This window comes from Branchiostoma lanceolatum, chromosome 18, assembly GCF_035083965.1.
Source record: "Branchiostoma lanceolatum isolate klBraLanc5 chromosome 18, klBraLanc5.hap2, whole genome shotgun sequence".
NCBI lineage: Eukaryota > Metazoa > Chordata > Leptocardii > Amphioxiformes > Branchiostomatidae > Branchiostoma > Branchiostoma lanceolatum.
This window is the reverse complement of record NC_089739.1, coordinates 7,783,357-7,807,728: the sequence shown is the minus strand read 5'-3', so window position 1 is coordinate 7,807,728 and position 24,372 is coordinate 7,783,357. Positions and strand designations below refer to the sequence as shown.

Genomic DNA, 24,372 nt, shown 5'->3' with positions numbered 1-24,372 from the left:
ACGCGTCGTTATGAGAATGATGTCGTTTGCCACAAAAGAGACCCATAATGCCCCGCGCCTCCCAGCATGCAATGTGATCCGTGAAAAGGTTTATCTGGGATCCACCCAGGTCCTACGCTGTACAAGCTTCCAATGCAACCTTTTCATCCAGTCAGCCAAAGCTCGAGCCACCCAAGTGAAACTTTTTTTCGCCATCTACAATTTTGAACGCTTTTCTCATAGCAGGGGAATAGGCCATGCACCATTCGGTACAAAGCGTTCACCATATGCTGTCTCTCCTTAATCAACTTCGCCGAGGTGCTTTGATACAAGAGGAAGACTTATCATGCCTTAGTATATATACGGAAAGATACCCATAAACTGGGAATGCGCCCACCTAGACGCCATCTAGGGACCGGACAGGACACTGTACGGACTCAAAAGCTGTTAGTGTGTACAAGAAGACCAGACAAGGCTTGACTGACATGGAACTGACGATAAGATTGAACAATACGTAAACATAAAGAAAACATGCCTTTTCACTTACTCCGGATATAGTTTCTTTCAACTGCAAGAAATCTAGATAATTTGTACAAGTACATGTATTCAGTACAGCAAACAGAAAGTTAAACAAGAAACATTGTGTAGACATCTTTTGAAGTTCACCTATAATTTGGATAAAGAGGATAAATGCTATCACTTTCTTATCTACGCGCCACGTCAGCCAAGCGATGTGTATATGTATCAAATCATCGTTCAATTAATGTGAAGGAACAGTTTCTCTAAATTTGTCAAGGAAATAAAAACAATACTTTTGGACTATATCTTAGACAGATACAAAACATTACACAAAGGAATCCAGAAGAATAAGAAATAATAGTTATATTTTTCTCAACTTTGACAGATGACAAGAAAAAAAAATTCTTAGCATTCAAAATTATGCTGTTCCTTCTCAAATAAAAATATACATGAAGCTCAGAAAGAACGTATGGGAACCAACACAGGTAATCGTATTTGTTTCTGAGGCTGTTTCTTGTAATGCTGTTTCTTTACCTGCAATCTTAGCAAGTTATCAAACATAGATCTCTGTGAAGTATAAAACACTGGCCATGTCAATGCTCACTAAACTTTGAATTGTTTGGTTCCCGAAACGTTCCTTCTTCCAGGGGTCATTGTCTTTGTCACTTTCGCACTGTCTTTCCCATGGTTTGAAGTGTCTGTTGCACAAAAATTTCAGAACTAGTTTATCATTTGAAATTTTCCTGATAAACTATGACGGATATATTTATTGGAGTGTCTGTCGTAAAATGGAACATATCCAGTTCGAAGAAGCAAATGGCAGATTCAATACAAATCAAATGTAGCTAAATCGAATTTTGTTAAGCTGCTGTCAAGATTGCCACGACTTCATGTGGCAGTTTCTTAGAGTAATGTTAAAGTAATGTAATGTATAATTGTTGTATTTAGAATTGTACAGTACAAGCCACTGGCTATCCTTAGTTGTATTTTCATCCCAAAAATGAAGATAATAAGAAAAAAAATAAGAAAAAAAAGTATTGCCCAAAACGAATTTCCTAGGGAATGCGTGCTTGCAAATTTTAGAATATTTGGCAATTCGATCACAGTACTACACTAACGGCTCCACCCTTGAGGCGTCGCCAAAATGGTTCTTGGTGGAAATGCGTCACATTTCTGATGACGAAGACAGACACCTTTGCCATGTGAATACAGTGACTTGACAAAAACATCGACCCAACAACTGTTATCCTATAAGTTGAAGCACAGAAACACAAGCCTACCTGCAGAGACGTGTACACCATAATGGTTCCACCGACGCCGTTAAAGATAACAGCCAAAAACAGCAGGTCGGACATATCTGCAGAGGGAGGGAAGACGGTAAAATAAACGGCACATCCCAAAATGCAACGCAACAGTCTAGCCAAAAGAAATCTCTTGCCAGAAAAGGAGCAGAATTGCGAAATATCGCGGAGACTAAAATGCTTCTGTAGATATGTGTGAAATGATACTATTTTGTGAGAAGGTAGAGCCACACCACAGGATAAATTCCACATAGTCATCCCGTGTTCAGAATTTGAAAGTTTTTAGAGATGTCAGCTCAAAGCAAGCTTCAGTGAGGACGTCCCAAGGAAGAGAGCTTCAAGAACTCCAGTCTTGGAATGGGCACTTGTGAAGTCTTACCTATGTAACTCCGGCAGCTTTCTCCAATACCTGACCCACCATACATGACAATCACAGACACCAGTAACTCAACACAAAATAAGTACACACTCATCATAGACACAAGGCAACAAATCCCCATCTCATGACCATTTCCTTTCTTATTTTGCCTGGTACCAGCCCACCGTGGTCTTCCCGTGATCCTCTCGGTACTAGGAGTGTTACCGGCCCGCTCAGCTAAATCAGCTGGGCTGGGAAAACTCCCCCTATGCCACACCTGTACATGTGGGATAGTACCAGGCTACTGACTCAATGCAAATTTTGTAATGATTCAGTGCCTTTATATATGTACTTCTTTTTACTACATGTATATCTACACCCCCCACACCCCTCCCATGTTCCGGGGACAAGCCACCATTAGCGAACCGTCTTTACCTCTGTCCGACCAGGCGAAGAGGATGCATGACGAGGCCACAAGAACGCTGGAGAAACAAACTTGGGGTTAGTCCATCCTACTACATACATCCTACTATCCGCGCCTTCATTCGATGCCTGTAGCTAGATATTGCATCCTACTATCTACATCGTAGTCACTTCGCCCTCATTTCGTGCTTGTAGCTTTACATAAATGTAATATACCGTAGCCCTTCGCTCTCATTTCGTGCTTGCAGCTAGATATTGTAATACACGGCGTAGAGGGACCCGTCATCTTCTATAATTAGCCATACATCTTCGCAGTTTTCAGTTTTCGTAAAAAAAGAACTCAAAACTTTATTGGTAACATAAAGTTATTATTCCTGCATCATGTGCAATTCTATACTTATGCTTTCTCTTGTATTGCCTAGCAATATGCCAAACTGAAATACCTGAGAGTAGCAAATATCTATTTCTGTACAAGCCGCAAGGATTTCTAGTCGAATGCTGCCTTGGCCCAGACCTTTGTATTTCGGCTACGTTTGGTAATGATCACACAGACCACACATTAAAGGTAAGAGCTATGATACACTAATATATCCTAAGTCGTAAATAGAAAAAAAGGAGTTTTAAAATCAATCATTTGCGTAAACTATGAATCAAATAACCTTCACTTTGCTCTGTAACCATTTACTTATCAGGTTTCTTTGGTTTCATTATAGCTCAGCAAGGGATCTTCTTTTCATCCAAATCCGCACAATATCACAAGTCTCGAACATCTCCAACTAAATAGCTCACTCCACTCACATTTGATGTGTCAGATATAATGAGTTGAAGGACATTTACCATATCCTCATACTTTTCCCCAGTTAAGGCGAACACAATGAGCATTTGGTGAAGATTCGACATACAAAGCCATCTACTGCCAAAGGATCGCCGATTTTCAGTACCGGAGTTGATATGGAAACATGCCTTTTGAAGGGATTTGGGAGCTGATGTATCAGATCTTTCCTGTCTTCACCACATCCTCACAGTTTTCACCAATATGTATGTGTCTTTCACGCCTTTGACAAGAAGTAGGAAGAACTCACCAGCCGATCATGCGCAGAGACCTGCAGCCGAACTTGTCCATGGCCATGCCGATGGGAAAGGTCATCCCGCTCAGCAGGAAGGAGCCCACGGTGAAGGCCAAGTTCAACCGTCTGTCCTGGGCTGCACACCCGGACAACTGCACACGGGGAGGAATACAACAGTACATGGTCATTGTTGTTACTCAGCAAGGGTCATCTAGTTATTGTTTGAAGGGTATCATGTCATTGGCTCTGGCCCAAACTGTAGAAACTATACCCTAAAGTTGTGTGTGTGTGCAGAAGGTGAACGATAACTTTAATTCTCAGTCAGCAACTAGATTATCTTTTACGATGATAAGTCTTGACGACATTGCAAAATAGCTCCTAATCTCATCTATCGTGTGTCTTTGTGTGCAAGTGAGTGCCCGTGCTAAATGAGCTACCAGAGCCTGAATACAAAATACATAGTAGACTTCATCAGCAGTTCCTTGGCTGTGCTCTACTCACCTCATCAATGAGGACCTGTTGTTTGTCCTCTTTCTGCTGGAACAAGGCGGGTGCAGCAGTGACGGTGACGTTACCATCTGTGGGTAACACAGGGACACATGATGATGCAACCAACATCCCAACAGTCTACGTATGGTAGTTATTCCGGCTATGTTGACAAACAAGCAAACAACATTGTTAGTAAGGTTTTCCCATTGTATTAGGTATAGTATTTCAGACGGGAGTCGGGTATGTCAGACTGTCAACCCGTTTTAGCTCGTCTGAACAGTGATCCATCACTGGTCGAGGTTAACCTGACGGGTTGTCGGCCCTCCTAACCAGATTCTGCAGATAGGTAGACTCTTATTCGTTTGCACATGTTCAAATGCAAGTGCATATGGACATGGATGAGAAATCGATATAAAGGATACGAAAAGGTAATGAGTTTCACGGTTACTTAGAGCAAGAACATAAAACGTTGTTCAGCAGCTGTTTTGCTTCCACGATTCCTCATCAACAGTTGAATTATACTGGTCTTCGCGTGATGAGCCAAAGCAACAGGAAGGACCTTGGATGATTTCCAGATCTGAATTTGGAGAGTCCTTCGTTTTCAATTACGACTAACTACAGGCTGTGACCACTTGGCCCTTCTGTTGCCTGTACGATGTCTGCTTTGGTAAAGAAGAAATGTCGCTCCTAGTCATCAGCATAACTATTTATTCCGAAAACTTGAAATCAAGGACACATCTTGACAACAGCTGATCGGATTTCCATATCAAAACAACTTCTGGCGAGACTCCCGCTTTGCTCAAACGAAATGTCAGACTGGACTTTACTGCTTCGGAACTGCACGCCGGCCAAACGACGCTCGGATGTAGTTATTTATATACATGCTAGGCCTTCGCCATGCTCACGAGAAGGACGACGCTCTTTAAATCCGTTTTAAGGACTGTGTTATCTCTTGAATGGTGCATATATTCCCCTAGCCCGTAGGCCTAGACGTGATACGTCAAGAATAGGGCGACATTGAACGAGGAATGAAGAGAATAAGCCAGGCGATCGAGTTCCCAAATAAACCATAAAACATTTGCTGACCTAATTCAGCAATCCCTTGCCAACGACCAATCTATCAAAACGACTGCCGGTGGGCTGAATTCAGGTCAACAAGGCGGTGATTCATTAGACAATCATCACGACATGTGTAGAGCAATGTGACCGCAATTAAGGACAACGTGGGTACTTAATTCTACCTCAAACCATTGCAGGCAGTCTTATTGATCAATTGTCCTTACTGCAACGTTGACGCAACACTGATTCCTGGTAATTTGAATTAACTACTTTTCTTACTTTATTTTAGCTAATGTTTCTGTCACTTGCAAACTCTTGGAATGGACAAATAGACAAAGAAAACAAACACCAAAAACTACCAAACAACACTTGAAAATTCATATTTGTTGGTAGAGGTAGAAGTCATTCTGAATCATGAGTTACGTGTTCTATCTGCATAACGTGACCTCACAGAAGCAGTGGATTGCTCATTCCTTTACAAAGACTGGAGCTGATCAGATCAACAAAATTTGGGTAAGTCGGACGTCCGATTTTTTGTCTTGTCTTACAAATTGCAGTTTAACTTTTTTTCAGAAAAACAAACAAACAAACAAACAACCCAACAAAGAAAGAAAGAAACAGCGCCTGACCTGGCCCCGTGCAGAGCTTGCTGTACAGCCCCTGTGCCTTCAGCATCAGCACCAGGGACCCCCAGCCGAACAGGATGAAGGAGAAGAGCAGATTCTCAGCGATGGCGGTCCCGAGGAGGAACTTCCGGCGGCGACTGGCTTCGAACAGGCTGGGCGCCATCTTGTTCTTGAAGCAGTCTGTGGCCCTGTCCGCCAAGGTTAATAACTCCTGTGGTAGGTAATGCGAGAAAAGAGTTAATCATCACAAACAAACAAACATGATTTGGCATGTAGGTACCGGTACCTGTACATACGAAGCGGTCTCTTACTGTAAGACGATGATGTGGATGATGAAAAATTCAAGGAGGAATATAGGCTTGAAAAACATAAAGATTCTCTAACGCTGCATCAGAGCAGTTAAAGCCTGCATGTCATCCTGCATTTTCGAGTGGCCTTTTTTCTAACAAGGCTGGTGAAGTATACGTACGTACACGTTTCCAGAACACCCTGCCTGACAAAAGTACCAAAATCTTCACTGTCTTACAGTAACGCGGCAACTACTTTTTTTTAGTATGATACAACCTCACGGAATATCTAGAGATAATAGCACAAAATTGGCCCTTTTTGTTGATAGCAAATGTCAATGCAGCCGAGATGTGTACCCTATCGTTGCGTGTCTGCACTAAATTCTACCGCCCACAGTCTGTAGATATCTACTGGATCAATCTACACAACCATACACGACACTTCCAGGAAGCCCCTGAGTATGTACCAGGAATAGAAATATTTGGCAACTATGGTCTGCATAGATTTATGATATGATATTGCGTCAAAACGTAAACTCACGCCATGGCATGAATGACGCGTCGTTGAAATAGTTACGATCTAGGATCACCCAGTGACCGACTATAACCCCCATAAAGTTTATTTCCGGTCCTTTCTTTATTGCCTTGCGCAAGCACAGTGGCCTTTTCATTCCTACAAGGTCAAGGCTAATTCAGGGCATTGACGAAAGAGCAGTATAGAAGCGTGACATTCCTTGCCGACCGGATTTCGGTCTTCTACTGAATTCGAATGTTTGGTAGTATCAGAGAATATGCTAATAAGACCATGAGCTGCACCAAGGAAAGATACAGTTACATAAATTGCAATAATTCTTGTCCTTTTTACTAGCGTGTACACTTGAGAAGTTGAACAGCATCATTTCTCTGCAGTGCAGTATGAGAAATTCACGACCTTGCTGCTACACACGTGGTGCGTTATGCTAACGATGTAAAACCCCTGTCCGCCGATGACCTGGCAACGCCCAGGCGACGCCCCAAGCTGATACCCAGGCTAGGCCGCACCCCAAATATACCTCCGTCCACACGCACAAGATTGGCTTCTATCATATCAAACTGAAGTTGACTCCAGTTCATCTTCGTTTGAAAAAAATCAATTTCACGGTTTGTAACAGATGCGTTCAAACGGTTTACAGTCACAGAAACTGGGCTCCTGGAAAATAACTGTTTCATGAACTATTGAGCTGTATGGTTCGACCGTTTTAGCTGTTTTTTATGCACTTGTTGGTTTGTAATTTTGGCCTGCGCATTATGTGTCTGTATAAAGTGACCGATAGTAGTAGAAGTAGTACAGTAGTAGCAGAAGCGTGGTCATGAGCATGTAGCAAATAGAAGAATTGTTCAGCACATAAATCCAGTCGGAGGTACACTGTCTACATATGTGCATGTACATGTACGTCTGCATTCCACACACATTTCAACATTTTGCACAGTTTCTCGCCTATCAGATGCGATTATAAGCATACAGGACCTCTCGTCGCACTTCGCATAACAGCAGCCAAATGGAAAAGCTCGCCTTGCCAAGCTCAGTTCATGGCCAATACAAATGCCTTGAATAGAACAGCCATATGGGGACCACGACATTTGCAGCCAAATATGATCTTAATCTACATGAAGCTTGCAGTCTAAAAGAAATAGAAATAAACATTGTTAAAAGCGTTTCGCTGTCTGGAGTATATACTAAATTATTGTATTTTTAAGAAAGCTATTATTCCAACAGTAGTCTCTTTTACGCACTCACATGCAGACGACCGACCGAAAATAAAAACGTGTTAGAAACGAGCCTCCAGCATGCATGCAACTACATAACCGGCTCACAACTTTTGGCTTTATTGCTAGAGGGTGGTTGTCTAGTACAGTATAGTTTTTGACTTTCCAATAAAAATAGTAACGTTGAAATCACTTAAGCAAGAAACCCGACCTCCCGCAGAGCCATACCTTCTTAAGGTCAGAGGTTTACCAGAACGCAGATAAGTTTGACTTAAAATCGCTTGACAGATCGCCTGATGTTCATCCCCCCAGGCGGCCGATAGGAGCCTCTAATAGCTCCCGCCAACATATTGTGTCGCGGTAGGTTTAAGAAAAGTGAAATGTGACACTGCAGTGACCGAGCGTCCGGACGGTCATCTTTATATAGGGCCGCGTGGCCATGGTAAGAAGTGGGAATATCACGCCGCAGTCTTGCCCGGTAACCATACCATCGGGAGATCCTGGGTAACTCTACGGTGCTGGGAGTGTTGCACGCCCGTCCAGTTCAGTAGCGCACGACGGGGAATATTTTTTATGGTGTTGGTCTTAATTAGCTATAAAGCCCGGCTATAAAGATAGGATGACAGAAAAAGACAAATGCTTAGCAGGACTGGGGCCGCTAAGACACCCCTAGGCCGGTTAATTAGAATATAGTCATCAAGCTAGAAATAGTTAGTGAATAGTGTTTTCCTTATTGTATAAGTCGAATAGAATTAAAAAAAAAAAAAGAATAGAATAGAATAAAACTAGTGGGTAACCAGGGCATGAATAGACATAACAAAAATAGCTTCCTATCCATGAAATATATTACCAAAAAGAGCAATATACAGAAAAAGACAAGATAGGGGTGAAATTGAACATGCCAGGTAGAAAAGATTAAATAAAAGTTGAACAAGAAGGAATTGGGAAATTCTTGTTACCTATAAACCGTCTATGCTCGCGGAGTCGTCTCCCACGTGTACCCCTAAGTCTGAAGCCCAATATCATACTCTACCTCTAGAACCTTCATAGTAAATGTAGTGACCAATCATAGAAGCTGGTTGGACTGTGAGCGGTCCAATCAAAGCAGAGTCGCGGGATTCAAGGACACATCATTTCGTAGCGCAGGCGCTCAAACGACAGTCTAGTCGCAATGCAGAGGAGGCCACCCTATCGAACTATTTGCTCTAAGTCTATATCTTTCTCGATCTGTTGTCAGCCAAGCAAACTTGGCAGAGACGGCAGCAGGAAAATTTGTATGTGGGGCAAGATATTGGCGGCAATCCTATGGTTGTCCGGGGGACATGCTACCCCGGGAAAACTGTGAAATCTTGACACTCTTAAACGCCATTTCCTGCATTTTGAGGGGCAAATTGACCTGAGTAGACTTAAGTAAGTTTTACGAAATCCCTATTAGTGGAAAGTATACAAAAGCTTAATTTGGAGGTGGAGGATTTATTTTTCGGTAGGGGGGGGGGGGAACTGCCCACCCTGTGTCGCCGCTTCTGCTTGGCCGGTTCATGTGGAGACGACATGGATTGTGGACTGTGTAACATGACAGTTATGTTGGCAGCTCGCCGCCGTGCAAGGGCGCCGTGATGGACGGGACCGCTGAGGTCAGGGGCAGGGCGGTTAGATAAAACAAACAACTGTGATGTAATCCAATGGCAACATCGGCATGAAGAGGGACTGGGTGAGATAGCGTTCGTCTCTGTCTATATCAAATGATATGTTGTATTACATTTATTCAATAATTAAGAACTGACAGTATAACATAAACAAACTTAAGGTTCTGGTGCAAAATCCAGATCATGGACATATCATTAATACTTGTTTGACCGGGACAAAGATTTTCCCGATAAAACCCAGCTGCACCGGTACCTTCCAGTAAAAAGTGAAAAATGTTATCTTTAGAAAATGACAGCAAACTCTACCATATAAAGATTGCACATACTAGCCTGGGTGCCATCCTAATATCTACCGGGGCTCCTACACTCGCTACCCTAAAAAAAATCGAATGGTCAACGAATCACTGAAGGTCATTCCGCCCGTCCTGACTGTGTAAACCTCATGTGTGAAGGTCACAGCCTCCATTCACACTTCCTAACGAACAACAACAACAAGGACGCGAATGGCAGACTGAATGTCGACTTATGTCCAGGCCTAAGGCCAAATGAACAACCAAGGACATCGGTTTTGACCTTGACGTTACGCAAGAAGACAAGATGGTGGAGACAGAGTGCGCTTGCCAATTGGATGCGTGCCTGTCAATTAGGATTCCAAATTTACTAGATAATGTACATTTCAAGCAGATATCACAACACCAGCTTTCCTGACATACAAGACACACCCTCCCAGACAAAACGGGACAAGTTACTATCCCTCTCAACACATATGCTAGGAGACGAATGATCTAGCACACTGACAGCAATGTACAGTCATTGTCCTTTCTTGATCCTCGAGGCGTTACGCGGATAGAAACTCACGGCCCATTGAAAGGTACTCCACGGGCGTTTAAAAGTAGCTTGTAACAAGCTCGACATATGGACTAATTGGCCGGTATCCAGCATAGGAAGTCTGCTTGCCAGGTGGTTTCATGAGGACGTGTTTGTCTCTAGGCTTTAGACGGTGTTCTAGTAATGTCGTTTTTACCGTGTACAGCCTAAGGTGGGCAATGGCAGCCACCAGATCACACGCATACACAAACACACACGTGCGTACGTGCACACACACACACACACACACACGCGCGCAGTTTTCATAATCACATTTCACAACCTTGTAAAGCTGTTTAGAGTCCCCATCTATTAGAATAGTTGAATAACTCACGATTGATGTAGACCTGTCTCTCAGTTTCCTTAAAGTCACATAGCTTGGACGTATTTCATCAATAGCTACACTTTAAAAACAAAATACATGGACGTAGAACTAATTGCAAGTGCGCCTGGTTTCCAACGACTCTCAGGCAAAACCACAGTAGGTGGGTAGTCCCTTCTGTATAAGCGCGTCGCCTACCGATTTTTACACACAGATCAATGAAAGCAAGGGTCAATGATTTGCAAAGAACACATAGATGTAGAAGTCACACTGTTTGCCGTATAATGACCTAGGGTACGTCAGATTTCAATGCTGCAACAGCCTGCTAAGGCCGTCCCTCGACCGGCCGGCTTCTAGTTTTACGTAGTTTGCGTCACCAATTTCTACTCTGAAAAGCCCATCACGAAGGGAACCCCGACAGACGTAGGCGTCAAGCTGCTGGGGTGGGCAGGTGATAAAAGACGGATGTTTGACCAAGGGTGTCAGGTGCTCCACGTGCAAACAAAACCGATCACCTGTTGGAACCTGATATGTGACGCACCCCTTTCGTCAAAATGACGTCCGTCTGACCTCTTCCTAAGGTCATGACTGGTACAATTGCACAAGCAGGGAGGTCCCTAATTAATCACCGGACGTCACGACTAAAGGGTTCCGGATATGTTACCTTTGGTTTGGTACTCTTTATTTTCGAACAATGTCGTACAAGCGTAAACGCATACTTTATCCGATGGCGTGGCAAACACAGACATATAACAAAGGCTGCCCCGTTGCTATGCCATGCAGATGCGTGTTTTGGCAACATTTCGTACGTTTTAAGTCTCCATCGGCTTCAAGAGTCGCAAAAACACACACGCATGAAACTCTGAGACTGAGCCCCATCCTTACATCTGCTTGGAGATTACCACCGCTGCCACCAGTGTAATAAAGAAATGCTCATATGTGGAGAGTTCATAAACTAGAAGAAGACATTAATGCAGGTCATTGTAGACCATTGCAATGGCCTAGAACCGGTGCAATGGCCTAGTGGGTAGAGTGTTCGCCTTGCATGCGGTAGGTCGTGAGTTCGAACCCCGGCCGGGTCATACCAAAGACTAAAAAAATGGTACATACTGCTTTCTCTGCTTAGCACTCAGCATTTGGGAAAGGGTATGGAAGTTAAACACACTTCACTACCAGTGGACTAGCCCCCTGCTGTAGTGACTTGCACAAAAGTTGTGTGGCCTAGGGCTACAGAAATGGAGATGGGCGCCGCCTTATGCACCTTCGGTGCGGGGAGTACTTTAACTTTTAACTTATTGTAGACCATTGAGAGAGACCACAGCAGTACATCCTCTGTTGAGTGACAGCGGCTTTATCCATTCACCAATATTATACACAGCCGTTCTACTTTTACAAATCGGCGTTGTTGTTGCTCTTTGATACTCTATAAGTGGATGTTAGGCTCCGGCTTATTTTGAGCGTCTTTTTATTTGTTTTTTTAGGCCTTTCTATTTTGTCAGTTTTTATATTGGTGCATTTTTTGTAGTATATGAGCTACTTGTATCCTTTGCTTGGAGTAAGGCAATACATAATACCAAGAAAAACTGACACAGCAGAAAGGCCGTCAAAATGCCTAGAAATCGTCAAAAAAGACGGAGCCTAACCTTTGCTTGGAGAGTACCTCTTAAGGCGATAATAATGGCCAAGAGGGGGACCTCACTGACACTTGATCGAGGGGTGTCCTTGAAAAGCCTTTTGAAGTGGGCCAAAGGGTCAAGACGAACTTTAACCCAAACACAAAGCCGTGGCCAACTCCAGGCGACACAGGGTCCACTGCTCATGACTTGCAGGACAAACAGGTGTTGGCACAACAAGCGATCAAATACAGCGGCTAGCCTGGTAACCATACCATCGTGAGCTTCCCGGTATCTCTACGGTGCTGGGTGTGTTGCCCGAGTCTGCCCAGTTCATTAGCGCAAGCCGGGGAAATTTTTACGGGGTTGGTTTCAACTACATAAGTAACGTTACAGCAATAGAAGGGACGGTAAAACACCCCGAGGCCGGCCTGTTTAGAATGCGGTTACCAGGCTATCAGCAGCAAAACAACAGCACAGCCAAAACTGTATGGAATAGCCCGCATATCTGTACTCACACCATGCTGTGCCTACGATTCAAAATGGCAACCTAACACGAAAACATGTCAATACGCGACATCTGTTGACAGGCGGACACGAATGGCTCGTACCATACCGAGACCACAAGTAAACAAACAACCAAAATAACAGTACAATGCAATGGCTTGAGACGTTTTAGCATTAAAAACATTTGAGCGGATAAAAAAACTACATTCAAACATAGATGGTTTGATGGTCTACCTATTAGCTACTAGTATATGGAAAGGACCATCCAAAACTATTCTTGAATCTAATGACCTTTTTATCATTGTATTAATTGATCTACTATATACATTCAACTTCATATCAGAGCAAAACTAGCCTGAGTGCCATCCTAGTTATTTTACCGGAGCTCTAATGCTAGTACTCCCCCCTAACCAACAGTTGTTGAGGAGTGAGAATGGGAGCCCAGGTAAACTAACAAACAACAAGGCCTGATGACACTCAGGCTAGAACAAATCTAACACTAGTCTGGTCATTATACTCCTTGAAGTCAAACAAAACCTGTCAATTATCTACTTCAGCTTTATCCTACTTATTTATCCTACTTATCTTGATTCCAAGCACGCTGAAACACACGTGAGCCACGCATCTCCTTATGACCTAAATTAAAACCCCTGTCACGCGTAAGGCCATGCGCAAGGTAAGATATAATTCAAACTTCATCAAATTTCAATTTTGTAACACAGGTAACTAGCACTTTTTGGATTCTCCTTAAGCTTGTGTCAAGTTGTGATATGGTGGACTCCACACAATATAAGCTACCAGACTCACACAATATAAGCTACCAGACTAATAAGGGAGAACATTTGCCAGGGGAGTATGTTTTGCCACAATAGGGTTTCATTTGCAGGTGCAGTTTTTAATAGGATTAGAAATGTTAACCTTCCAGTGGACTGCCTCTCCTGACCAATTATTCCCCTTTTAGCCGAATTCTACGATCTATACCCCCGTAGGAAGGCCTGGTGGAGGCTATGAGAGAGGCAGGACGTCCTGTGTAGTATCGACCCACTACAGATGGAAAATCTGCCTAGCAACAGACTGCGGCGGGGCATGACGGGATAGCCAAACGGTAATGCGGAGATTTGCTCAGAGGGTTGCAGCAGATCCCTGATTTGAATGGCTGTGATGTTTTCAAAAGCCCGTGACGTACCTAGTAGAGCCATGGAGCGCATATAGAGAGCGGTCCCTTTCACGAGTAAGATGATTATAAGGACCCGTAATGAGAAATTGTGCGGAAGAAGACGAGGCGTTCTGACGCAATGACGGCTGTGAGTTACATAACAAAACTTTGAAGTAATTCTCTTCGCTGCAGGTTTTGCAAACAATAAGCGTAAAAAAAACAAGTTTTCTACTGTGTGCATAGCATGAAGTATCTCTGTACAAAATCCCATTGTCTGCAACAAGCTAATGCGGCTATCAGATAGAAGACATGTCAGATGAAGTCCCTATTGGCCAGCATCGATATCAGTTTCCCCATTACGTCCCATGCTAACGATGAAGGATAAGGAGCCTTCGGTAATAGCGCGGCTTCGTTTACCTTTATCTTATCGCTACCTTTATTACCGAGATAGACAATCTTATCATTTCATAAAGGGTAAGTTTGCCCAAAGGTTCAGCCATATAATAAAAACGCTTGGCTTACTTTCTTCGTGAAGGCCGGGAATCCGAAACAGTTTTACCTAGATATAGACGAGATAGTGAGAACGAACTTCGAATTTCTTGCAATTGTGCGACTTTTTAACCATAATAATCTTCAGCCCTTAAATCACTGTTAAGGGTCGGTGAAAACCAACGGGAATCTCTTTGTTTGGATGTTTTGCCGACAAACGAGCAGAAACTAAAGTTCTGACACAAGAACAAAGAAATTTAGACTGTGACTCATGTGGTAAAACAAAGGGTTTCCTGCGAGGGTGATTACATAAGATATCAAATTTCCCTGCTAGTTCCGCTAGAAGAGAAAAATATGGCCATGTCAGCAGCTTCTTTGTCATACCATGGTTCGACAGTCGACACCTGTTTTAGACAGGCCCTATTATGCTCTTAGCCACCTCCCGCTGTACTCATTAAAGTTTTTTGACGATTGTACATGCTTTGAACCAAGGATGTTTATTAACCTCCTTGTTTAAACACAAAGGGTAGAATACTCCCGACAAACACAAGCCATGTGTTTTTGTAGGATATCATTTATCAAAGGAGGGGCATACACACACGCCATTGTAGGTTCAAAGAACATCTACCAACGCAAAATGTGAAGGTAATAGTCATTCCGTTCCTCGCTCTATCCCAACATTATGTTTATGCATTGCGCTGCGCCAATGGTTGCTTTGTCAAACGGACGCGCATGGAAAAACAAGAGGTGCCTAGGGCTATGAATGTACTTTCGCGCGTTGTCGCTTCGGTGACAAACTCTAAGTGCGCTCTTAAATTTCAGACAAATGGCAGCGGAAAATGAACATCATCAGGAGTGATTCCCGAATCGATTATTTCTCATGCTCCTGCTGAACGTTTGACCTTCTGTCGTTCGATATCTCGTACTTCCGAAGTCTCGTAAAATCTCGCGTGATGGATGAGTATTGCCGTCAGTGGGTCAACGAAGCAATTACATCACTCAACTTTAATTGTGGTCCATTCGAATTCCGTGAGTAAATGGTGTCGACAACGCCTTGTAATGGTCCATTAAAATGTCAGAAGCATGAGTTAGCCGGGATAATCTTGCTTTTTAATTGAAGTTTATTTCAATGACCCATTGTGCACCAAATGGTACTCTCACTTTTCAGTTCTTGTTTGAAAATGAGAGTAATGAAGTCCTAAGATCGCTGCTTTTCAAGTTCTTACTGGTTGTACTGACGCACATTCGCTTTCGTAGCTCTATATATGGTTTGCCTTCATGTTATCAACGTACGCATTGGTGTGGAGTGGGTGGGGGTCGGACTTCATCGTTGATTTTAAACTTTTGAAGGTCAAAGCATCTACCGTAGGTTTGTAAATGACGCCCCAAGGTTTCAGACTTTCAGTATATCAGAATCTATCACTGCCTCTTCGTATATACCTGTACTAAGAGTCAAACCTGTAATGGAGACCACCAGTGACCACCTGTACATACCTTAGACAATTTTCGCATCGACACAAGCTTTAAGAACCCCGTCTACAGTGACCACCTGACCCTATACAACAGATTTTATCAGTCCCCTGAGTGGTCAGTTTTGACTGTAGAGCTTGTCATTACTCAGCACTCTCTTCAGGACACGGCCTGACTTGGGTCAACTTGTCCTGACAGAAACTCCTGCGGAAGGCTATTTGTATCTCCGAAAGGTAAACAGGCCCATGTCTATCAACAGGTCTCTACATACTTCCACTCCACAGCGCAAACACATGGACGAACGGAGAAACACAATGCTAAGCCCTGAAGCGAAAGGCGCATGTACGCAATTTTTTACTTACTAGCCTCCTTAGCAGGCTCTACTAGTCGTTTTTAATGCTCGTTGTATGCTTTTTTTCTTATGGAATTTCGGTTCTAATGCACTAGTTGTCGGTTTCTTGCGGCCGAGCTACGTAGCTACAAGAAACCGAGTGCAATAGAACAGATATGCCATCAGGAAAAATGCACATTATAAGCCCCAAAAAGGTTGACTCGAAGAGCCTACTTTGGAGGCTACTAACTAACCGACTAGTTACCTAACCATGGGGTTGCAACCTTTCAGTTTTACGTAGACTTAGAGAAAGGGCTTCGTGCATCTGATCATCGCGTATAATTACACAAGACGTCTGTGAACTTTTTTAAGGGCGTGGGTCACCGTAACCCTTCCACATGACTTCAGGCGGGCACAACATTCTCTCAAGAAGCCGCGAACCCTCTCACTTAAGTGTTGAGAACTGATGATGAACCCTGTCTTTGCAGAAAAAGATAAGAAGTAGGGGTACAATTTGTACTGTTGACTTCTTGGGTCATCTTCTACTACATTTAAGATGGTCCAAATCTTTCTAAGACCTTCAAAATATGTCGGAATGTCTGTAAGACGTTCAAATGATCAGGATTGCTTTCCACGAAGGGCTGACCGATGTTCCTGGGGGACACAAAAATTTCCTGAACACCGGTATGATAGTACCCTCTAGTGACGGTAGATCGCTGGTTGTTCGTATAGGCCATGGACACTTGTTTTGCCTACAGAACGATTCTGTCACCAGAGGATCTGCTCGGTGATTACACATCTCCATGTTTCTGGCGACAGTATATGAAGGATAGCGGGCTGCAGCATTGCACTGGCGCCGTGACGGCGGGATTGTCTCGAGTTAACGAGCAAGGGGATGGGCCTCGTCGTAAAAATCGACCGCCCATCTCATTTAAAGTTGCCGGGAAAGTTGTGACACAAACATTAATCTTCATTCTAAAAGGGGTGCATGATATACAGGGCATTGTGTACCACTCGAGTGGACAAAAACGCGTCACTTGAAAGACATACAAAGACGGGGGGCGCCATAGTCTTCCTAAAACGTAAGATCCACTGTTCACCGAGTCGTGTGTATCCATATCTGCATAACGTGACATCACAGAATCAGTGGATTGCTCATTCCTTGGCAAAGACTGGAGTGGATCAGTCAAAATACGGCTAGCTAAGCTGGCGTGACGTATTACTACTCCTACTATCAGTCGATCTATACAGACCGTTGATTAGACAGGAACAGGAAAAAACATGTCTGATTTAACAGTTGTTTTGTTTATTTATTCCCCTACAGCAGCAGGATACCAAGGATTAGCCCAGCCGGCGCACACTTGTCTTGTGCCGATATACCATTTCAAAAGTTAGGGGGGCTTCTAGGATACTTGGGTTTGAGGCGGACAATATCCTGGACCTCCTAGGATCTGTTTTCTAATGGTACAAACCATAGGTGACTCACTATCGTCATAGCCTCTACCAGGCTCCGCAAGATGGCTGGGAAAATAGTAGGAATCGGCAAATAAAGGGAGTTAGCTACGGAGAGAGGGTCCAATCTGGAGAGAGGGTATATCTGCCATCTACCCTCTCTCCAGATTGGACCCTCTCTCCGTAGCTAACTCCCTTTATTTGCCGATTCCTACTATTTTCCCAGCCATCTTGCGGAGCCTGGTAGAGGCTACTATCGTCACTCCCTTTCCGAGAAGTGCTACTGCTGTTGGGCATTCTCCAAGCTGAGGTTGGCGGGGCAAATCGTTACCTCTGCTTGGAGGGTAACTTTTGGAAAATCTCCAAACAGATGTTAGGGAGAAATATAGTACTGTTTTTGGCTTTTATGATTGCCATTTGCTGTTGTTGTTGTTCACATCGTAGTGGGAAATAGATCTGCAAATTTTCTTGCTGTTTCAGTAGCAGGGTATATTTCAATGGGGAGGGTTGCAAGTCATTGAACACGGGACACCCATTTTACTAGCCTGAACTCAATCAAGCTCCTGTAACGGCTTGCTGCCCTGTAACCGCGGGGAGGTGACAGAAATCCCCGGACAGCTGGAGTTTGCGTTATACAGACTACCATTTTACGTCCCTTCCGAAAGACGAGTGCAGCCCGAACCGAGATGTCCTGTTCCAATATGATACTCCTTTACCTGTCAGAAAATCCGGTCGGTCAGAAAACTACGATGTTTAACCCAACATCTGCTTGGAGAGTAATTGTTGGGCACTCGGCCAAGGTTAGATTTGGATAAATACCAAGTGTCAGTATGGTAATCCTCTTCATTCCGACCCTTTCGGCAATCCTTTTATAGACGAGCAGGACTTGGCAGCAGTGTCACGCAACTCCTGTCAGTTATTCTCCAAGCAGAGGTTACGGCGGTGGTGGTGCCGATTTTGTTCGTCTGCGTCCCTCCACGGCCGTATTGTTGGAGTGATTAGATTTCTAAAATGATGGTTGAAACCTTCAGTTTTGTGGCAGAGGTGGAGGGAGGCAGACGAAAGAAATCGCGACCACTACTACTACCACACACACACCCCACTCGCCCCCGACCGTAACCTCTACTTGGAGATTAGAATACCAGTCAGTCAGGTCACTTTCAGACTTTTTTTGCTCCAGAACGCACTTGCGTGACTCTAGAACAGGAGGGGCAAATAGTGTTGTACTGCAAGTTATTAAACCGTTATCTTTGTAACTACACAATTAAGTCGGGCTGTCAAAAAACTTCCGCGGAATAGTCCCTGACTTTACTACAAGTCGTTCTTAATTGGAGCTGAAAGACCCATGCAGTTAGTTAAAGTGTACGTAGCCTGTAGTTAGCTTACCGGGGATCCCATACTCTCCCTTCATTTCACCAAAGGCTAGGGTACACACTCAAACAGTTTGCATGGCCAGTCAGCTAACTGGCTACATTGGATAGTTCCGCCCACTCAAGGTTTCGGGTCAGCAGTATTTCACCCCTGTTGACATAGTGGGATCATCTGTTTGCTGAACGCTGACATGTACACCGCTTATCTTGTCTGATTGACAGGTTAGTTAGTACACTTCTGGCACTTAGTTTGAAGGCACTACTATAATGTATGTGGATTTCGTCACAAGAAATCCTTGCTCCTGATTGGCTGAGGAAGGGTGACTATGTTCTAAGTTCAATGTAGATAACGGGAACTATATTTACTTTGTACGGGAAAGCGCCTAGGGATGCCCCCTCAGGTAGTCTGCGGTCCTACGTTATAGGACATCCTTCTTTCTTCCGTCTCATGTCTCTCCCATTCCCTCTATCTTACAGTAATCTACAGTGTGGAAAAGACTCAAAGACTGTGACATATCGACCACCCCAGAACTATTGTTGGTTAGTCCCCATAGCCATCAGCCACCTGTCTGAATAACTACTGTTCCGTCCCTATCGAAATAAGGTGCACCATGGTGTGGGTGCACAGCATAGCAACACTGTTTCGGCATGTTTAATGCATATCTACAGGCAATTGCTTTGCGAATCTTGAATTCTCAGACGAATGAATACACAGAGCAGAGGTTCAACACTCAGATCAGTCGTTCAGAAATGCGCTCAGTTATTTCCTACCTCAGGTCTTAGCAAACCGGATAAAATCCTTGGTGAAAAAAATGATATCACATTTACATACCAAAGCACTATAAATGCAAATATATTTCATGCAGGCGTGACTAGCTATCTCGATTATTTCATTTTCAAGATGGGCGAAATGTTATTTTGCTGGCGGAGAAAAGTCCAGTTTTAAGGATTCCGAAAATAAATCAATTAATCCCTCTTCGATGAAGAACGTCGCTATAATCTCTCCAATAATACAGAAACACGACTTCGCCCGGCGCCCGCACTGCGGTCGATCTATTGAAGGTTAGCTTGCGGTGATTTAAATCGCTCATGCGGTGCGCAGTCCGGTAATCGTTCATATGGTAATCTCCAAGCAGATGTTGGGGTCCTCTCTGAAAGCCATACCCCTGTGGTAGGGGCTGTTAGAAAACCCAGACCGGTTAGAAAACCTTACGTTGCCGGTGACTGCCGCTTTGCACTTGCCGACCTTGTTCAAATTCCCGCGAAGTAAAATGATAACCCCTAATGATGGTCTAATGGTACACCTGGAATGACACTGTCACCTTTCTTCAATGGCATTAACTGGGCTTGTCCCGCCCCGGGGTACTAGTAAGTGCCTACGGACAAAGAAAACGAGACAGAATAGAAAGTCCGACAAAAACGCCTAAAAACACGTCAAAAACCAGTCGGAGCCTATTGCTAAACCTCTGTTTAGAGAGTAGCGATCTTCCACCACATGGACAAAATATGAACTTGACCGTAAAACTCTGCTCTACTCTATACTTGAAGAGCAACGAAGCGTACTACCTGTCCAACTGGACTCTACTGGACTCTAAATGTACAAATATAAAATAGAGATAGCCACAGGGCTTGCTAAAAAAACGCCCCGTTGCAACACTGTCGCCCTCACGAAAGAAAAAGGAGAGGCAGGGTTTGCTGCAATCCCGCACAGAGGGAAGCCAGACAGCGGACACGGCGACTTTTAAGGCAGTGTTTTGCAGCTACCATGTCGGATGTAAACAAAGGACGCAGACCGGCAAAGCAAGGGATCCTCCGCAGGGGCTGTACCACTTTTAGCGTCGGGGCGGTTGGCAGCTAAACGCTACCCGCGCCGTATGTGTTGTGTAGACGTTAGCTACGCTAAACCTCAGAGTGTATTTACAGCACATAACTACATCAGAGAATCGAGATATAGCTACGTCATACACGTTTTGCTGGAGTAAGGGGTGTCATCAACATTCACAAAAGCCGATGCGCCCTTGTTTGTACAATGGACGATCCCCTGCCGGCTCTAAAGGCTGACGCAACCACCGATCGCTCGGCCCGGCTTCAACAAAACAGACGACGCTTTCCCATTACAAAAAATTTACCGTCCAGGAATCTTGATAATCTACGGTGACAAACGTTGTCCAAACACAGAATGGAAAGTCAATTGGTCAAACATTGAAAATGACCGGTCTTAGCCAGTTTCCTACCTCGGGAGTTCGGGAACCGGTCTAGGCCGGTAGACGGCTAGCGGCTTGCAGCAGCCGGCCGGTGCAGGTCTCTTCCAGTCCGTGCAGACGATATTGTGGGAACACTCGGAGAGGATCGGCTAGCGTGACGTCATGAGGAACCCGGCCTTCTGATTGGCTCACAATGATGTAGTTCTGTCTGTGAGGGGAAAACTGGTCTGATCCGGTGTCGCGAACCGGCTCGCGCCAGTTTGGGTCTTTTGTGAGGAGTGGCGGATCACTTCACGGATAATTAAAGGTTCCATGCGTGATGGTTCTGTCTGGGGATCAGGTTACCAGGTCCGTTGTCAAGTGAGGCAGAAGATTTTAATTCAAAAGTGCGCAAGAGAAATCTCCTCCGTTCGAAGAAACGTGACGGAAATAAATGTACGTGACTTGAAAGCAATAAAATGATGGAGCGCACAAGTAGCAGGCGACCTCAGGCCAAGAGGGTTTGAAATCAAAATTGAGTGCAGTTGAATGCGGTTTCACTACAGCTCGCGTTTTATCCAAACACACCAGGTCAACCGTACTCTTCTCGATAAGTGTGTTGGGTTCTTTTATGTGCAGAGGTGTGCTTCCATGTATAAGCTCCCTGATACACAGGGCCGCCGGCTTTACGTCCTCATCCGAAAGGACGGTACCAGTGAACCCGTCTAAAAGTAGAGACGGAGAAAGTTATTCTTAAAAAGAAGATTTTGGCTTTATGATTTTTATGCGGAGCAACCACCTGTAATATCATGATGTGACGTAATCTCCAAGCAGATGTCGGGATGGAGATCGTGACGTTTTCGGGCCGCATCGTTTTTTTTGGGACGCGACCTTCATTGAGATGAGAAAAATGGGGCGTTTAAAAACATTGCGATATCCGTCCTAACATCTGCTTGGAGATAGATTACATCACACCTCGATCGTCAGTGTCGTGCGGGCAGAAACATGTCTAGACCTGTGCCAATTGCTTTATCTCCAAGCAGATGTAAAAAGGCAAAATCGTAACATAACGGAACCTCGAGCTTGAGATACATTGCGATTATGACTTTCTGCATCTGCTTGGAGATTAGTAATTGCCTGTTATGCGGTGGGTTAACAAAGGTGTGACAAGAAATTAAGGAGATATGCTAATGAATTATTGCTGTCCACGGCACTAGGAGTTGAAATATTACACTGGTAGTCTTTGAGAATGCATGCCTAGGAATACATGTAGATTTATGAATTCGCATCAAACTGAAGTGGAAAGGTAACGCTGCCAGTTTGAAATAACAGCTGTTCTTGTTTTTCCGAGTGTTTTTCACTGCTTCCGCACTTTCCCCCTCCCAAGGGATACAATCACCAAAATAGGTACGTATTTACGTGGATAGCCCACAGCGCTTGAAGGCATCTAATTTGCAAACTTATCACGGCCATTACTGAGAGAGTTGTTCTCACTTCTCACTCGATGTTATATACCTGCTGCACGTGATTTGATAGTCGGTGTCCCACTTTCTATACTTTATTGGCGTTTACCGAATCCCCAGGTAATGTATGCGTAGTCCCCGACCGCAGGGACAAATATTTGTGCCCGGCCGCGATACAAACCGCAGGTGTGTGAATGTGTCATCCGCACGTCACTTTGTGGTTCCACCGGCGCCGTGTGGGCATTTAAACGGTCAGAACTGCTTTCAAACTAGTCAAAGAGTCCAGAGTTAAGAAGACATGATTGATGCTTAAGATGTCGCAGTGAAAGCATTATCACACATACATGTATTATGTATAGTTTGAGTTGACTTTCTTTATCACTTTTCTTATCACTGAAGATAGCGTTGAGGCACGTTAAACGGTTAGAACTGCTTTTAAACTGGTCAAAAAGTCAAAAATTAAGAAAAACATGTCACATGATTGATGTGTTTGAAGACGTTGTAGTAAATGCATCATCACACATACATGTATCATGCACAGTTTGAGTTTACTTTCTTGGTCACTTTTTCTTATCATTGAAAGTAGTGTGTTGAGGCAAGTTAAATGGTTAGAACTACTTTCAAAGTTGCCAAAGAGTCAAGAATCAAGAAGATAAGATTGATGTTCAAACTGTTTGAAGACGTTGTAGTAAATGCATCATCACACATACATGTATTATGTACAATTTGAGTTTTATCACTTTTCTTATCAGTGAAACTAGCGTGTTGCGGCACGTGAAGGAATCTCGCAAATATTTGACTATCAGAAGGGAGTGGATGACCCTATTGCAGGTCGTTCAACCCTTTAAGACACTAGTTATCAATGTAAGATTGAAGATGATTACCCTAAGTAACGCATGGGGTGATCGGAATGTTACCGAACAGGTCTGTCATTGCACCAAAGATGTTCACTGTGGTATAATTGTAGCCTTTAAAAGTGCTGATGGATCACATCAAATTCCGTGGATCGGGGCCGGGGTTGGATCCGGCTCAAGCCCGGGCATGTTGAGAGGGAGGCTGTTATCATTTGAGCTATAGGGACACCCCTAAATGTACCCACCACAACTGCCTATTATTAAATAGAGGGACACTCGTTTGCCTGTGATTGGAAAAATACACACCTACCATCTTACAATGTTGGACGTCACAACTCGGCAGACTTCTTTTGACGAATCTAAGATGCATTGATTTTGAACAAAAATGTCATCATCATTTTGAGTGGCTTTCCACTTATCAGTCTGTTTGATCAACATCCACTATTTGTTTCCTAAGAAGCTTTTCTTGCTGTGCTTATAGGTTACCACTGGTGTAACATAACACCAAACTAATCTGTATTACAAGATACAGTCTTGACCTTACACAGAAAGTGCTGACAATTGCTTGGTCTCGTGATGATGTCATCCATGAGACAAACACTTTGAAATTCAGGTCATCCAGTGAAAGGCTTACGTGCTGTTCTAACCGTTAATACCGAACAAATATTCAAAAGTTATTTGAATGAACTGTCACACCAACGGTCGCTGACCGACACATGGCGTGTTATCACCAGCCCACTTCATGCGTTACTAGGTCAAGGAAAGCCAGTTAATAAAAAAACTAATAAAAGTGTC

At 43.9% G+C, this 24,372-nt stretch overlaps 1 protein-coding gene across 1 annotated transcript in view; it reads right to left on the bottom strand.

Moving 5' to 3' along the window:
* LOC136424846 (large neutral amino acids transporter small subunit 4-like) overlaps positions 1 to 24,372 on the bottom strand; it is a 39,365-nt gene that overhangs the window by 9,409 nt on the left and 5,584 nt on the right. The window contains exons 2-6 of the mRNA XM_066413523.1: positions 5,825 to 6,032; positions 4,149 to 4,225; positions 3,663 to 3,799; positions 2,593 to 2,639; positions 1,779 to 1,855 (exon numbers count right to left, since the gene is read on the bottom strand). Coding sequence (XP_066269620.1) covers positions 1,779 to 1,855; positions 2,593 to 2,639; positions 3,663 to 3,799; positions 4,149 to 4,225; positions 5,825 to 5,984 — 498 coding nt within the window. The 5' untranslated portion in view covers positions 5,985 to 6,032. The remainder of the gene's footprint in view (positions 1 to 1,778; positions 1,856 to 2,592; positions 2,640 to 3,662; positions 3,800 to 4,148; positions 4,226 to 5,824; positions 6,033 to 24,372) is intronic.